At 40.2% G+C, this 17501-nt stretch overlaps 1 protein-coding gene across 1 annotated transcript in view; it reads right to left on the bottom strand.

The window, feature by feature from the left end:
• Positions 1–7404: 7404 nt before the first annotated feature.
• Positions 7405–17501, bottom strand: part of MYO1B (myosin IB) — a 117418-nt gene continuing 107321 nt past the window's right edge. The window contains exons 29-32 of the mRNA XM_082311446.1: positions 15452–15584; positions 13675–13827; positions 12637–12764; positions 7405–10045 (exon numbers count right to left, since the gene is read on the bottom strand). Coding sequence (XP_082167572.1) covers positions 9922–10045; positions 12637–12764; positions 13675–13827; positions 15452–15584 — 538 coding nt within the window. The 3' untranslated portion in view covers positions 7405–9921. The remainder of the gene's footprint in view (positions 10046–12636; positions 12765–13674; positions 13828–15451; positions 15585–17501) is intronic.

The raw sequence follows: 17501 nt of genomic DNA, 5'->3' as shown, positions 1-17501 counted from the left end.
GCCGCAAGCAGACAACGTCGGAAAGAAATCAACAGTGGCAGGGGTTAGGCATGGTCAGGAGAGGACTGCCGCTGTCAAGGATGGCCAACTGGGGTAAAGATCTCTTGGTGTTATCACTGCGTGTCTTGTGTGCTAGCTTTCCCCCACAGTTTAAAAAAAAAGCTACCAAGACAAGCTCGCGACAACCAGCGACACCAGGGAACAAACTATGAGGTTCAAGAACAGTGGGAGACTTTTTCATGTCGATAGCTAGGGGTCAGTTCAGCTGCTACTGGGGCTGGGGAGGCTGGAAGTGTGGATGCTTGGAGCTGGAAGGAGGAGGAAGGGCCATAAAAAAAAGCCCAGAGACCCATGGAAGGTTGAAGAACACACACACACACAAAAAAAGAGAGCACGTTGTGTCCAAAGAAAGTTCAACAATTTTCCCAGCTCATTGGATTGTGGGAACTTTGCTTTTCCAGGGAATAACTATGCTATTTTTAGCATTTTTATGATACAATTCGTCACGAGCTGTCTCAGGAGACTATCAACAATCGGTTTCAAGCAGCATTTGACCACAAACACTTCTCCACATGTGATTTAGAACATCTGGAGCGAAGGAGTCTGCTTTCAAAGCATGCCAGCACTGTGCTGCCTCCTCACATTTTTTCTTCTTCCTTCCATCTTCACGTCCATTGTCAGACTGTGTGTAGAAAGCGGGCTCGCGAAGCCAGGCTCAGAGGCCCTGACAATACACCCGCACTCTGTATTTGCTGTAAGCACGTGGGGAGAGTGGACACCGCCTGCTTTGAAGAGGAGCACGGCTGGGGATTGCTAGTGGCACATTCCCCGCATTGCCGAGCTGCAGTGATTTATACATCACATCTCCTAAGGGTGGGAGATGCGATCCTTGGCCTGGAGGAGGGCCAGCGTGAGGACTCATGCCAAAGCCTGCACACTGCATATCGGATCCTCAGACCCGAAAAGGAGGTGCATGCTTTGCTCCATTCCTGCTGTAGGCACTAGCTCTGTATGTGGTGCACGGATTTCTCCGGCAACCCGGGGAAAACTTTTCACCAGAGAGCTCTGGTAAGTAAATTGTAAATTCACAAAGCGCTTCTTCAGCAAGGCTGAGGAGGGAATGGGAAGATATGAAAAAGGAATCCGAGCAAATAGCAGAGGAAATGACATTATGATCCCAGCTGGAAGCTCTGTAATGATCTGCTTGGTGTCTGCGCAAAAACCTGCATGAGAACGGGGAGAGGTTCAGGCCCCTGCGGAGCCGATGAGAATTTTATTGTCAGCTAGAGGGGGGTGAAGGTTTCACACAGCCATTCATTTTGCGTTCATCTTAAATTTCTCTGACTAATCCACATAGATGTGGTGCAATCATACAGTAGTCTGCATTCGCACCACCTTCTGCCTTGCACGTCTGGCTTCCCCACATGGCTTCCAAAAGCCCAGCTCATTGGGATGTATGCTGTGGTGCTACCAGTGCTCCCCAACTAGATCCCATACAAGTCCTGGTTTGTAAGAATAAAGTCAGCCCAGGGGAAGAGAGAAATCTTGAATTGCGCTTTGTAAAGAGCTGGTGACATGGCAGCAGGATCTGTATCTACTTCTTGTCCTCCTGTATGTGTGTTCAAAGAACAGCTGGTAAAATTCAGGGATGTTTTTCTCACTTAAAGGTAGAAAACCTGGGATTTTGGCACACAGTGTCTTTTAAGAGAGCTCACGAAGTCCTCGAAACCCATTGCGACTGCAGAAAGCACAACCGCTATCCCGGCGCATGGTTTCGCATCATGCCTGAGCCGGATTCACAGCTCCCCATGCGCTCTCCCCCCGTCCAGCCCCATGGGGCTGCGCAGGGACTGGTGTCCCCCCAGGGAGTCCCTGTTGCGGGGCGACTTCTCCGCCCTTCTAGGGCACGGCCCCGGCTCACCCCAGGGTCAGGGTGGCACGGCCGGAGCCGCGGGCAGGGAGGACCAGACCACACGGCTGCGGTGGCAGGGAACGCGCTGGTTCGGCTCATGCTGAAACATGAAACCACAGCCTCAGTTTTACTTTTCCAGCCATTTTTAGGAAAGAAATAGCTATAAATGCAGGTCTCGTTGGTAGTTGCTAGGACCCATTTTATTTCTTTTTTTTTTTTTTTTTTTTAATACTGAGAACTGTTTTCAACTCCATTAGTAGTCAGTTCACTCTAAAAAAAAATAAAAATGAGCAAATTTGTCCTTCTGTGTTAAATTACATTTTTTCATGTGGAAAAACATGTATCCTTAAAGCCACGGTGACCTTTATGTCACATTGCAAGTGCAACAATCCAAAAAAAAGAAAAAACAACAACAAAAAAACAAACCAAAAAAGCTTGAACTAAAGCTTCCACAAGAGACCAGGCACTATTTCCAAGGAAACATGTGGCCAAATGCCTTAGATAGTGAGGAATTGCATCCAGTGGACGTGCCAGGCCGAAGCTGTTCGCGCACCGTGCACGTTGTCATTTCCTTGAAGTACGTACGTTCACACACCCTGGTTGAGGACACCAAAAGCAGCTTTCCAAGCGCCACAGTCAGAACGCTTCTTCAGTGCTGCCCTGCCACGTCCTAGCAAATATGTTTCTCAGCGATTAAAGCTGCCACCCGTATTGAACAGAGCTACTACAAACTCCAAAAGCCGCATGCTGAACCTCACAAGCTACCCTTGAAGCATGAGTAAGGTGTCTGCCATTTTGACCAATACTCTGGTTTTGGAGCCCAGGTCTTCAAGATTGAAGAGGCAAAGCAGCTAAACCCTGAGGTAGGTGGCTGTGGTTTAGCAGTCACTAACAAACTCCTGATGCCTTGCAGCTCAAGCACCTTTTCCAGATGCCATACCCTGCTTTTGATTTGGTCTCCCTTCGGAAAAGATTTCCTGCTCCCCCTTACATCCCATCAGTTTCTAGAAATCCCCCTGCAAGCGTGACCGAGCCCTAGCAGAGATGGGCAGAGAGGTCTCAGGCAAAAGGGGGCTGTAGGACATGCTGGGGTAACATGAGAGAAGGCAACATCTGGCAGCGCAAAACCGCCTGTGAGGAGAAAGCCACACCAAGGGAAGCCTCTAAATAACAACATGGACCAGGTTTAGCACAGTAACACCAAAATAGATCAAATCTACAACAGGCTTTGCTCCACCCCGGCTGGAGGAAGACGCAGGCCCCCACCCATGGCACCCCAGGGCCTGGCAGCTGGAGAAGACGCTCTCCTCTCTTTGGAAAGGGTTTCCTCACCCCCTTTGTACAGAAGAGCCTGAAGATGTGACTGAAACTTGAGGCATGGATCTGGCTCACAGTCCCCCTTCCTCTTCCATTCTGTTCTCGTTCGGTTGGGTTTTTTACCCTGAGAAATCCTATCTCCACCTCACCAGAAGGGAGAAAACCACCCAGCTAGGATCAGAACCCACATCCCAGGACGACGCGGTGCTCGGGAGCCAAGCACGTGCAGGGCATCGCGTGCTGTCGATACAGCAGCGCTTTCTGAAGAACAGCGCTCAAATAAAGGATGGTCAGGAAGAACGTCTCTGTGCCAGTAACGGGCTGACTGTGAGCTGGAAACAGTCGTACATTTATCTTGCAGTAAGTTTGCTGTTGGTTTAAAACAAATGCCTTTTTCCTATATCAGAAATAGCCAAAATTTTTTATCCTTTAATTTTTCTATTCTCCCCAGAACAGCTCATGAAAACTCAGGAAACTGCCTTCACAAGGCTACAATCCCCGTATAATATTAAGAAGTTTGGGATGCAATCAACATTTAGGATCTTCCGCTGCAAGCTCACCCACAATTTCTGGACATTATTATTAAAAATCAAATGTTAATCAATAGCTTATGGTGATTTTGATCACACAGCATTGCTTTGAACACCTATGATTGGACTCTTCATGGTTAAACTATGCCAAGGTCCCTTTCCATAGCTATAGCAGCATACAGGCAAGTAAAATCACAGGTAAGTGCATTCACAGCTATTTAATGCTCTTTTGCATCCGAATATAAATGAATTCCCTCCTTTTGGCACCACGGTTAGAAACCACCTATTTCATATTCTGATGGATTCCTTTTTTCAGGCTACAAGCAGCACGTACAGCAACCTTGAAAGCCGCATGCAGTGAATCGAGCCACCAGGGACTTCATCACATCACTTCAAGTGGATTTCTCTTCTAACAGGAAGAGACAGAGAGCATAGCAACAGCAGCTTTTTACGGTTCAGGCTTCAGTTTTGCTTTTTGTCAGAGTTTTGGGAAACACTGGTGATACTGATACAGCTAGCAAGTTAACTCGAAAGGGAACAAACCATCTTTCATTAAAAACAGCTCTTGGTTAGGAGGGAAATAAAACATTTCCTGTATGTTCAGCTGAAACTGAGGTGCCAAGATGCAGGGGTAGATAATGGAAGAAAATAACCTAAAAGAATACATTGCTGCTTTACCCTGGAGACATATGCTGCTCTTTATCACCGCAGGGAACGTCAGAGGCAGGAGGCAACCAGAACGTGATGAGCCAGGGTGGGAAACGGCACCCAGCATCTCTGAGACCACCCAGCATCAAGATACTGGTGGGGAAAGGATTTGTAACGTCCAGAAGGGATGTTGCCAGGCCAGTAAAAATCACCATTCATCGTGGCAAAAAGCATCATCTCCTGCTTTCACAGAAGAACAGGCTAAAAAGCATTCGATGTTTTGGGGGGTGAAGGTGAGACTGGGCAGTGAAGTCCCGGGGGCCTGGGCAAGGACTCCTACAGGAGGACTCCCTGCAGATCCCCAGTGCTTTGCCACGTTTCCAGTGAAGAAAATTCCCTGGCCAGAGGAATATTTAGTTTTTATCTTTTCTCTAATAATTAAAGACCGTAAGTAGTGGAATGTTATACAGCAAAGAGATCCTTACCTTGGGTTAAGTGCAGGGTGCAGCCTTGGAAATCAGTTGAATTATTAAGAAGAGATATTCAGATTCTTAAATTTTTCTTTTCATTCATGAAAAAGGCTTTTGTGGTTCATACTTCAAAATTTTGCCTAGCCAGTTCACAATCAGATGTCAAAATCTTAGAAGTTTAGGATGAAGGAGAGGGAATGTGTTTCTAAAAATCTTTTAGGACACTATTTCATCAATTGATTATAATCAAAGTGAACTGCAATGCCCTCAGACTTTCCCAACTTTCATTTGAAGTTAAAGCCTGAATATCCAACTCATGAATGAGCACAAGGGAACAGGAGCAGAACTGGTTCTAGCTGGTAACCCATTGGGATGAAGTTTGATATTCCTCCCACAGCCCCAAACCTTTAAATAGCCCTAGCTTACCATAGACAAATACAGCCAGACATGAATTAGCAATGCGTTTCCTTAAAAACAACAAATTCCTAGGAGCACCTTTTTCCTCTTTGCATTCCAGTTAAGTTTTTGAGACTGGCCAAACCAAATCTGCCCAAATTTATGTAAATACATTTTTACAAGAATTAACAGCAACTGTAAATTCACCACAATCCACCGTCCTCTATATAATGCACGTCAAAAGTGCAGAAGAACGGAGAGATTCAGTGCTGCTGAATGAGCAAGCACTGCTGTCAGTGCTATCCTGCAAGAAAGAACGTGGCTTTTCTGTGCAGTGTATATATAGTGTGCGCTTAAAGAGGCGACCGCTCCTATGTGTGATGCTGCAGCAGAAGCAAGTGCTGCTCTGCAAACAAACTCTGGTGATGAAGCTTTTTTTCCATACGCTAAACTTCCCTTTACCTACATCTCTAGGAGGAAACACTCCAGTTAGTCACAAAATGGAAAATCTCACTGTACCTGGGACTGACACGTGAACGTTGTTCTCTTTGAGAGAAGATGCCGCTGCCTGAGTTAAGTCTCCTGAAACCAGACAGCTCTGTAGTTCAAATTAGCAAATACTGTGCTGGAATGGCTACAAGATCACGCTCCATGCCAACAACCTTTAGTTAGATTTAACTGGAAGGTCATGGGACAGCGACATAGCATGTAATTATTTTAAACCGCATGATTAAAAGCAGCATCCAGAGAATTTTGATCACTTGGAGGGGTTTTACAAACATTGGTAAAGAACTGTGTCCTCCCCCCTCACAGTCGTATGTCTGTGTAAGGTACAAAACACTCCCATAAGGACAGAAGCTGGACAGGAGGAAAGCCAGAACTCACCTGTTAGCGATGCTAGAGCTTAATTAGAATTCATGCTTGTCTGTATTGTTCTAAGTTGGCAGCATCCCCATAAAACACTTCCAGTTCTGTCTCTGAAACGCGTGTTTGTTGGGACGTTCTAATGTCCAAAGCAGCACGGACATGTGCCTCTCCCTCCTGCCCATCGCCATCACACTACAGTGCAATCTTCCAAAATAACCATGACCATTTCCTATAGAATATGGAAAAGATGTTGTTCTTCAAGATTAAGGATCTAAAAGCTTAAGAATTAACAGTGAAATTGATGCCGACTGGGGAAAATTATCTCATTTCATATCAGAATTTTGAATTAATTCTTCATTTTTTTTTCCCCAGAACTGTTTAGAAAAAGGCTCTCATTTTGGCAATGAAAACAAACCTGAATTAAAACTGAAGATGCTTTTTCTGATTTTACATTTTAGTTTCTTTCTCCCATAACTTGTAAGATGAACAAAAATATACATAAATCAGGATAAAATCGTTAAGGATAAAAAGAGAGAAAAAGACCACAAGACAAAACATGTGGAATATGATAGGTTTGGGGCTCAAAGTATTTTTTTTAAAAAAAGAGGTTAATCTGGCTATTAATACTGTTCTTAGGGAATTGGTCCAAATCCTAATGTTAGGAAAGTTGAGTTTGCAGAAATTTCAGAGAAAACCATGTCGAGGAAAGACTTGCACTGAAGAATTGCACTGAAAAAGGTTACTGTGAATCACTGAGGAAGACATGCTGCCTCTTAAGGAACCACACACAAAATAAAAATTTCTTCTCTTTCCAAGTCACTCACCAGTGTTGTGTATATTTAACTTAAAACCCAGTCACCTGCTCTTTTTAGATTTGATGGCAGTAAGGAAGATACAGATATAGAGAAAGTATGGGTCTAGGAACAGAATTTTATTCGATTCTGGAAAGTATCATGCAACAAATCTCATTTTTTTAATGATCCTTGCCCAGCTTTCAGATGACAAATTAAAATTTACAAGTAAAAGGATGTGTAAGGTTAGCACCATAGGAGGAATAGTCTTCTCTTTACAACTCCATTTGATAGATGCTTATAAAGGAAAACAGAGAAAAAGAAAAAAAAAACTAGGTGACCTTGCATTTTTATTTTCAACATCCTAGATACTTAAACCTAAACATCAAGATACCGTGACTCTCCTAGCATATCTAAATAATTAATGTTCAGCAAAACTTGCAGTATACATTGAGAAATATTTAAGTGCCAAATGGTAACTATCACAAAGTACCAGCTAATATGCAAGGTAAACATTGTAAAGGTCCAGAAAAAGAAATGAAACAACAGAAACCAAAGTGAGGAATTTGTCCCTCCTTCCAGTCTTTTGCAGGTATGGCTATCATGACTTGCTGCAAAGATCAAAAAAATAAAAGGGATGTGTACTGGGTCTGGCTGGGATGGGTCAAATATCCTAACGTTATCCTGTTATACCCTAATTTCATGGGCCAAATATCCAGATGTACTTAATCTAAACTCGCCCATTTCCTACCTGCAAGCAACTACAGCATTACATCAGACTTCAAATGTCTGTCTCCCTTACTTTTGTGTTCATTTTAAAAATTTGCTCCTTGCGGTTCTTACTGTAAGGTTTCCACGATAGTGAACAGCTTTACAAACCCTCCAATCTTTACCAAGCAGGAATTCTAATACAGGATTTAGGAGTTTTAAATGCCATGTTATTATGTGCTGTCTTCATAAGGCAATGGAATAATTCCTTTGAAGTATCCTAATTTTGCATTACAAATCAATGCTAAGATTTCCTTCATAAGCATCTCTAATTACAATACAGGTAAAATTATTTAAATGTTATTAAATTATTAACCTGACTCAATTTTTAGAAGAAGGGTTCAAACCAAGATCATAAGGAAGAGGCAACTTTTTGTCATAGTTTGGGAAATACATCTTTTGATTACTCCCACCTTGCAAGGTCATGCGCATGGACTTGTAACAGCAACATTAAAGCAACCAATTAAAACAATTGTTTTGTATCTAAATCATAGCAAAATCATTTCCTCTAATCCCAAAGCAAAATGTGGTGTAACCCAAACCAGCTGTTTTTTTCAGACCGATAACCATTAGCACTAGAACATCTATTGCAGTAAATGCAGTTTTAACGCAGAGCCAACGTTAATGTTGAACTACCCAGAGGAGCCTTCGCAGCCGTGAACGCTACGTAACTTTACCACCGGGAGAGTAATGAGACTCTGAACTTTTCTTTATCTTTCCTTTATTTATGCTTGGACTTCCAGCACTGCACATCAGATACCCAGGGTCTTAATCTGTCCTGTATCAGACTGCAAAAATACAATGCTTTCTCAACTGTCCTTGCATCAACAAATCAGTCAGTCACATCCAACAAACCCTTCACTTGAGTAGTTACTTCTATCTAAAAATGCATCTCTCCTCTTACGGATTTCACCTTATGCTTCTGGCTTATAAAAGATTAAGTGCAATCAGTTACACTGAAAGTTTATAATGCAGCTCTTGATTGTATTTTCTGTGCATGCATTTACATCAGGCACACAAGTTATATAAAACAGTTTGGAGTACAAAAATATGGTTATAACATAGGAGTACCAAACAGCACAGAATTAGAACAGCTTTATTACCGTAATACCAATTTATATACAGACCTCCAAATTAAGGATTTTTTAATTCTAAGTATTCTTCCCAAATTGACAACTGTAGTGTACACTCTAAAAAACTGCAAATTACAACACAAATCTATTTTAACCCCTACATTGTCTATGCAGTCTGCACCAATCCTCTCTCTTGCACACAAAAATGTATTATAAATAATTTTTCACAAAATGTCATGTATGTTTTATTGCACATTGTACATGCCAATATCTAAAAGAAAGGCTCAAACCTTTTGCTTAATAACTAACTGTTTAAATACCTAGCATTTACTTGCGTTATGAATACTATTGCATTTGTCAGGCTCTAATCTTAACTGATAATTTAAAAGAAAAAAGGCAGAACAGAAAATATGCCTCGAACTGTATAGCTTTTGTGAAAGAAACAAGCTTTTTTAATTTTACTGATTTCTACTGTATAAAGTCATTAAAAATATCTGACCTAATTAAAAATCCCGTTTCAAAATTTCTGCATTTTTTACTATAAAATTATGCATATAGCTGCTTGTATAATCATATATTCCTTCTGTTTTGCAGAATTAGATGTCCCTGTGATGTACTGACTAAAAGATCGAGTTACATAGGTCCTAGTGTTAACTATAGGAGTTAGTGTGTCAGTCTCCGTTCTGCCGGTCTCCCCAGCGGTGGCAAGCAAGGAGCCCGTCAGAACACCAGAATGGGTTGGTATAAAAAAAACACTGGGCACAAGTGGCCATCAAGCATCAAGGCCATGTATAGTTCCTGTTAAGCGGATCTCTAGACTAAGGAATATGAGTTATTTATCATTAATATGTGGGTTTATGGTATGCTGCACTAAAATATGACCACTAAACAAAGAGAATGACTCGGGTATGATAGATATGTGCCAGCTGGTAAAAATGCCTCACTGGGTAAAAATCTGCATTTTGAGGGTTAAAACTCTGGCACGAACAAAAAGATTAAAAAGTCAATTGATCAAATGTTTTGCCAAGGGTTTCTAAAGCTATTAGCCATCAACAGCTCCAGAAAGGGATAAAAACAGCAAAACCAAACAACTAAAATTGCACTATTACAAAGAAACAAGTCCGTGAAAGGGAGAGTCACCAGCTGCAGTTAAGGGACAGCCACTTCAAGAAGCCGATTGTTTTTTCGCTTGCAAGTTGGGATGTTGCCGTTTTTCTGGCTGCCTTGTATGAACTTCACACACACTTTATCTTGTCTGAACTGGACCAGAAATCTAGGAGAGGGAATAATAAGATACATTTTAGTTAAAGGTGGAAAAAAACACATGAGAAGCAGAAGTCTCTTCCCCTTGATTCTGAGCATCACTCCAAAAGATGTCATTTTCAGGACTGTTATTATTAATAAGAGTTGGAGAATTAAAAAAATCCATAGGTTATGGTATGGCTTGAGTCTCATTTGGGTAGTATCGCTTAATTATTGCCTTTTGCCTGTAACTCTGGACTTTTTACAATAGCTAGTTTGCTATTCCTTTAGAAAGAAGGCAGTTTAAAACAGTATTTCTAATGTACCAGAAATGCAGGAAAGACTATTTCCAACTCCTTCACCATCATCCAAAGGGACTTTTCTGTTTTCATGGAAGGAAGCTAAATACTTCCATAGCAACATCAGGAGTGCTCTTCTTCTGGTTTACACTTAATTTAGTATACCCAGTACTTTAGCAGCTCTCATATTTCTAATCCTTAGTTAGCCTTTACAGTCCTCTGCTTGGCAACTGGGAAACTTCACTTCCTTCCCAGCAATCCCCAAATTTAGATATTTCCTACAGTCCAGGATAAACTAATCTGGATTTGACTCTTCACTTTTTACTGGAAGAGAAATTTCACTGAATGTGAAGAATTTCTTTAAAAACCCAATAGGCTCCTGTGGAGCCTCAAACTTCTCACTGATCTGGATAGCAAGATTAAAAGCTATAAACAGGGCAGCGCTGCCTTCTGGCTCACATGCAGCGGTTGCTGACCTAAAAAGTCCTTTGTAATACAGCAGCTTTTCTCTTTTACCATCCTTAAAAAGTCCTCCAGCAGAGGCCAAAAACTTCAAAGAATTTGTTCTGCAGCCGGAAACCACAAATCAAGCTGACGGCAGAGCTCAGGGGAGGAAGTGGCCTCTGCTGCGCCGAGCTGCCCTTCGGTCCCGCTTTCCTGCTGAACAGCCCAGACGCTCAAAGATTAACTTGTTCGGCACTCCCAGCCATGCAAGCATCCGGAAAACGTGAGTAGGTCTTACAGCCGTCATCTCTTGTCACCAGTGCTGCATTTTCCTAGATCCATTGCTCCAATATTATATATATAAACAGTATGTCTCTTACTAGACATACCCTTGCCTGGATCAACAGCATTTTTACTTATATAAACCCTCTTCCCCAAAAACAGCGTACAGTAGTCAAAGTAAGGCCACGTTTTCTCCTCAATTCCTAGCTGTGCTTGTATCTAAGCTCTAGCAGGGAGAAGAGAGTACTGCTTCACCATCAACAGAGATGGAACTGCTAAAAAAGAAGCAAACGACTTAAAATTATTGAGTCTGGATAAACTCAATAGCAATACACACTTGAATGTTTTTAATCTGCAAGACAAGAAACAAAACCACATCCCAAAATGCAACACTCCCAGAAAGCACTGTTTTCCAGACCTAAGGCAGGCAGGCAATCCAGACTAGCGCAATGCACGCTTAAACTTTGGGTTAGTAGTTTATTCCTTTGCAGCCATCATTAAACTAGAATCTTACTGGGGACAGCCACACTCTTTTAGAGGCTAAAACACACACCCTTGATTAATTAAATCACATCTGGTAACAGAACAAAGGAAAATGGCAGATGTCATTTTCAAGGAAACGGCAAAATTAGCCTTTAAATAAACCCTGAAATCTGAACAGATACAAAAGGTACTCGCCATGACTCTAGAATACAAGCAGTGCTGTGCAGCCAGATAAAAGGTTCAATTTTTGCCTACGGAAATTTTATTTCACTATTGTTGCAGGGTTGCAAATTTTCTTCTTTATTCAAAATGAGCAAAACTACCACAGCAACACTGCTGAAATCAGGGGGCACTTCACACAATGAACTGAGTGTATAACCATGGTGGACTAAGTGAGGGGCTCTCACTCAGCAGGCTTTAGGAGTTCACACACACATAAATGTTTTTATTGCATGGGCATAAACACTGCAAGTGCAGTCCTTACTTAAGGCCAAAATATGAAACTGAACCAAGCAGAAAGAAATACTAATTTGAGATGCAAGCTTTTTATCAAACAAAGCTTTTTAACAACCGAAAAACCCAAACCAACAATAGGTGGTTCAAACACTATCAGCAGGAATTTTAATAATATATTTTTCACCTTCACAAAAAAGAAGGTAGAGCTTTATAGACCTACGTTAGTAGCACCATCATTATGTGTGTTTCCAGAGGAGCTTTTCATTCTGTTTTGGTTGTTTTCACTGGAACTTGGCATCTGGTGTCCACTCTAATTGATAAACACCTCATAGGAGTATGCAAACTTTTCAGTCACACACAAAATGATTCTCTCAAATGTACTCTCAATTATTTCTACAGCAGCAATTCTGCTTCACAGCCCTATTTGAAACTACCTTAAGAAAAGCACATTTTCTCTAATGACTTTCAAGGAAATGAAGCCAAAATGAATACTAGAAATGAGTACACATTGAAAATTGCATCCTTATTTACAAGTATTCTGTCAAAAGAAAAGAAATAGTAGTTACACAACAGTGTTTTGTTTTTCTAACATTAGATACTTGACTTTTTAGCATGTTGCATTGAAGGAAATGCACTTCTAAGCAAACAAGAAACATACTCATCAGATATTTCAATGTTGAGCTTCTGTTTGGTTTGGCTGAGAGTAGTGCGGTAAAGTTTAGTGGCCATTTCAATAAGGTGATCACTGCTGAGCAGGAAATCTCCTTTACCAGCTGCTCCTGAACCCTGAAACAGAAAGGAAAGTAGTTAGGACTACCAAAACCTAGAATATGAAAAATATTAAACGACAGCCAAGCAGGAGGTTTTACAAAGAGTGTTCTCTTCCCAGTGCAATGAAACAAGAGTCTCTTGTCTGTAAATTAAATAGGGATGCAATGCAGCGTATAGGATCAAAATGCAATTCACTCTCAAATAAACAACAAACCTGTGGAGAAAGTTAAAAACCCCTCCCGACCCTAAAGGAGAGTCACCTTCATCCGTCCTACAAAACTGTAGTGTTTCTGTATCCCTCTTCTGGCTACACCGCGGCAAGCTCACAATGTTTTCGGAAAGGAACAGAAACCAATTGCCAACACCAGTGTTAGGATGAAGGTGGTCAGTATGAAAAGATACATATATGATGTTCTTCAAATGCATTTAAGCTAGACTACAAATGCCAGCTTAATGATTTTAGCAGTGAAGCAAATATAGCACTGAACTAAGTTCTTTAGAAATGAGTAACCAAATTAGCTGTGCCATAACGTGGATTTCTTGGCATCCCAGAAAGAAGAGAGAAATATTATGCTAGTGTGTCAGGAAGAATTGTATGAGCAGCTAAAAAGGAAAGCATTGCCACAAGATATCCAAACCAGATTAAAGGCCTGTATTACAAATGGAAAACTCCAATCCTGAAGAGGCTACAGTGAAGTATGCAGTCTGATTTGCCCAAGGAAATGATCATTCGTAATGTAATAACTGTTCTCATGTGGCTTCAGTAGTTTTAAATCAAAGTTTTTGCAGATATGGCAAAGTTCAATAAACTTCTAAACCTACAAGCTAACCACTACAATTTAATGCTACAAGACAATTAATAAACAATTTTTATATCATTGCATGTAAAACAGTCAAATTATTGTATTATAAAGTTGTAACCAACCTCCTTGAGGTGCACTGCAAAGAAGCCATCATTTTGGGAGCTCATGGACACTTTGGTAACATCTCCCAGTGGAACCTCTGACTTGATATTACCAGATTTTTGATCCGCAAGAAGAACGTTATTTTTGGTTAATAAGAAAATCCTGGATGTAGCCTGTGAAAATACAAAAATGCAAACCATTATCTATATAAAGAGAGAACCGGTCTTTATTGAGCACTTACTAAGACTACAAGAAGTTCATAGAGTTAATAAGCTTGGACCACATTAGTAAACATGAACATTTGATGTTCCGTAAAAGCTGCAGATCAGTTAAAATCAGGTCAAATTTATTTATGTGTCTAATTATAGATTGAGAAGCTTAGCTCATTTGGGCACATATGCTTAGATATAAACTGTTCCTTTAATTACTAGCTTACAGTTACAAAATTCAGAAACTGAAACTCAGAAACTATGCAAATCAGGATAACCTCATTTCTCATGCTCTGTCAATCCCCAGGAAAGCCAACATACCTTTTCAGTGACAGCCAATTCAGGACTAAGCCTCCCTACTCACTGTTATTCACCAAAACTGTGTTGCAGAAAAACACAAATCACGTAAGTATTTTCAGTGTTACGTTCTCCTCCCTTTATCTAGTGGAATTATTCTTTAGGAGGATACACATTCATATTTTCAAACGACAAATATTTTTAAAGCATGAATGTGCGTTCTTAATTTCGTCTTAGAAAACAATGAGAAAGAGAAATGAGAACTTAATCCACATATAGCTTTTTGTCATGTAAAATATTAAATAATGAAATCTTAACTACTATAATTAAGAAGTAGCAGTCTTAAGCACACAGAACCATAGTTCATGATTAATTGTTTTGGGGGTTTTTTTGTGTGGGTTTGTTTTTTTGGGGTTTTTTTGTTTTGTTTTGTTTTGTTTTACTTTTGAGAGCTGTAGCCTATGCAAGTACAGGAAAATTTTGTCTTCATTTAATTAGTTCCTTCTAAACCAGAAAATTAACTTGGCATCAACAACAGGCAACCTAATTTTACTCCTACAAATGCATAAATGACCTCTACATCTGAGAAGCTGAGATCTAGTACTTCTAATATTTAGACAGATACGGTGAAAACAATTACATTTACTAAGGGAGGATAATACTTCCTGTTTTAATAAGTATAATTTAAATGCAAAACAAGTTCTGTGTTGGCAGAATAAAAAAGTACCCAGCATATTTAACAACTTTATTCAAATGATATAAGAAGCTTGCCTCTTCACTCCAAAAAGCTTTTGATGTCAATCAGAAGACAGGCAAAGCTAGCAGAGTATGCCACTCACAATTTTAAAACATAATAAAACGTGATAATCAGGAGCTTGAATGACAGTGTGAACCTTGAAAGGTTAAGTTTTCTAAATACTTGAACAAGAACAGTATTATCTAAATATTTATTTTCTTCAATTGGCAAATAGAAGACCTAAGTTTGGTACAGAGACTGCATTTAGTTGTGAATCAATACAGCCTGTTACCAGTTGATGAGATGCCATTTTTGTTTGGAAAAGTCACTGAAAACTACAAACCCAAACAAGATTTTAGTAATCTTTATGTATATTTAAAATGGGTGCTTAAGATCACCAGTTTACATAAATCCAACATTTCCAATCTTCCCCTTAAAAAAAGGTATTTTTTTTAAATCCTCAGATTATTACACGACAGAAACCAAGTCTCCCTCTCAGCTTATTTAGAACAAAAATCATCTACCCTTCTGGATAAAGCAATGCCATTTTATTACCTTCCCATTAGCTCTATTGATCTTATTCACAACTTCTGCAATAATGATCTTTTCATCCACAGCATCTTTAAGTTTTTTGTACTTGGGGTTCTTGCTGATTTCCAAGTAAGCCCCTTGGAATGGTTGCCCAACGCTGCCCAACAGAAAGAGAGACACGAATTAAATATGAATTGCAGGGAAGAAGTAAACCTCCTGAAACCGTCACGTTCTGCTTCAGACTTCGTGGAGCCAGGAGATGCACCAAATACCATTTTCAATGACTCTACGCTTTGATAAACTTTGATTTTTAGCGAAAGAATGCTCTGATCAACCCGGAAACCTCTAGTCACAATTTCTACCTGTTTTAAACAACAGCAATGCAAAATAATTTGCAATTGTGTAACGGAATAATTAGAGCAATACATAATTGAACGCAAACAGAGCTCTTAGCATGGTGTTCGTTTATGCAGCGCAATTGTCCTTAATCCTGCTGAGAAGCCGAAAGCTGCAGCCCCCTGAGCTCTGCGCCGAGAGTCTTCAGGTCGATGCCACCGTTCACTCAGTGCAGTGGTGTTGGCATCACTCTCTGCTGTGCAGTCATACTACATCAGCTGAGAATAACTTGGGAATTGCTACAGAGTAGTGTGGATATATCTCCCAGCACATTATCCCAGAAGAAAGGAGAAGGAGGGGTAAGAAACGGTATGTGTATTAGACACAGAATCTTGTACACATTAACAGCACAGTGATGATGAATAAAGAAATTTATCACCACAGACAGTAATAGGATTTTTTTTTCCTTGCTCTGGAAACATTTTCCAATCAAATGGGCCAAATTGGGTATAACACAAGTACGTCCTTGCGTATGCAATCAATTTTGATTTAAAGTCACCCAATAGCAGTCTCTGTGAAAACAGAGGAAATAAGACTTCAGTAGGACTGACACCTCTGCTCTTCCACAGTATTTCACACTGACAGACAAGAACTTGCCTTCAAGATCTGCTGCTGTTTGTTGAATGTGTACCAGCTCTTCATCAATACTTGTTGTGCTTGCAAATCACCCCATCTTTATCCACCTCAGGGTTATACAGTAACAGCTTCGCGATCAGTTAAGAACTGGTGAATACAGTTGCTCCTTGCTTTGTTTGGAAGTCCCTTTAACTAACCACTTTGATTCAATTACAGTAAATGTACTAAATGCAAAGCTTTGCCAAGACTAGAGCCCAAGAGGAACCAATATATTATGTGGAATAGCAATACCTTTGTAATTGCATCTCTGGCACATGGGGAGATGGGAGAGAAAAGGAAGGGTACTGGTATTTTAGTACTCACAAGAAGTCCCTCTTTCTTCTTAAATAATTATATTACACACAGAAAATTAGCCACATCCTATGAATCATTATCATACTAACTAATCAGAAACTTTATACAGTGATTTCCTATACCCTTAGGCCAATAAAAAAAAAAAAGAAAAAAAAAAAAACACAAAACAAAAAACAAAACCCAACAGGAGCTAATCAGCTCTGAATACAAGACAAAAAGAGGTGGAAATGTTTCTAAATGAGTGCCGGGTGGGGAAAGCATTCCAGCTTTCTACCATGTTCGAGCTTTGGCTTTTTTTTTTGTTTTTACTAATTACTATTATGAAACCATAGTCACCAAAACTGCGGATTCCCTGTGGACTTTGTACCTAATCGAACAATAATGACTTACAAGCTAAAACTGAAATGAATTAACAGTTACCCTCTATCACATATACCACTTAAGAATGTCTTGGATAAAAAGTAAATCAGATATGTATTTTGCTGTATAATATTTCATTGTTCAGTCTTGGTGTAAAAAGTACCAAACCAGGGATATAAATAAAATTCCTTCCTTCCCAAGGAGCTCTACACTGATCAGACGTATACTGACTCAAAGCAAAAAAACCTGCTTGCTTCCAGAAAAGTCCAAAGGCAGCATCTCTCTCTTTTTCCCAGCAGCATAAAAAGATGTCCCAAAGCAAATAAGGAACAAACCACAAGCTAACATATACAGCCATTAAATAAGTGATCTACTGAAGGGAAGAAAG

Source organism: Platalea leucorodia (assembly GCF_965183815.1).
Source record: "Platalea leucorodia genome assembly, chromosome: 5".
NCBI classification, from domain to species: domain Eukaryota; kingdom Metazoa; phylum Chordata; class Aves; order Pelecaniformes; family Threskiornithidae; genus Platalea; species Platalea leucorodia.
The sequence above is the reverse complement of the archived record's forward strand: the minus strand, read 5'-3'. Positions and strand labels throughout refer to the sequence as shown.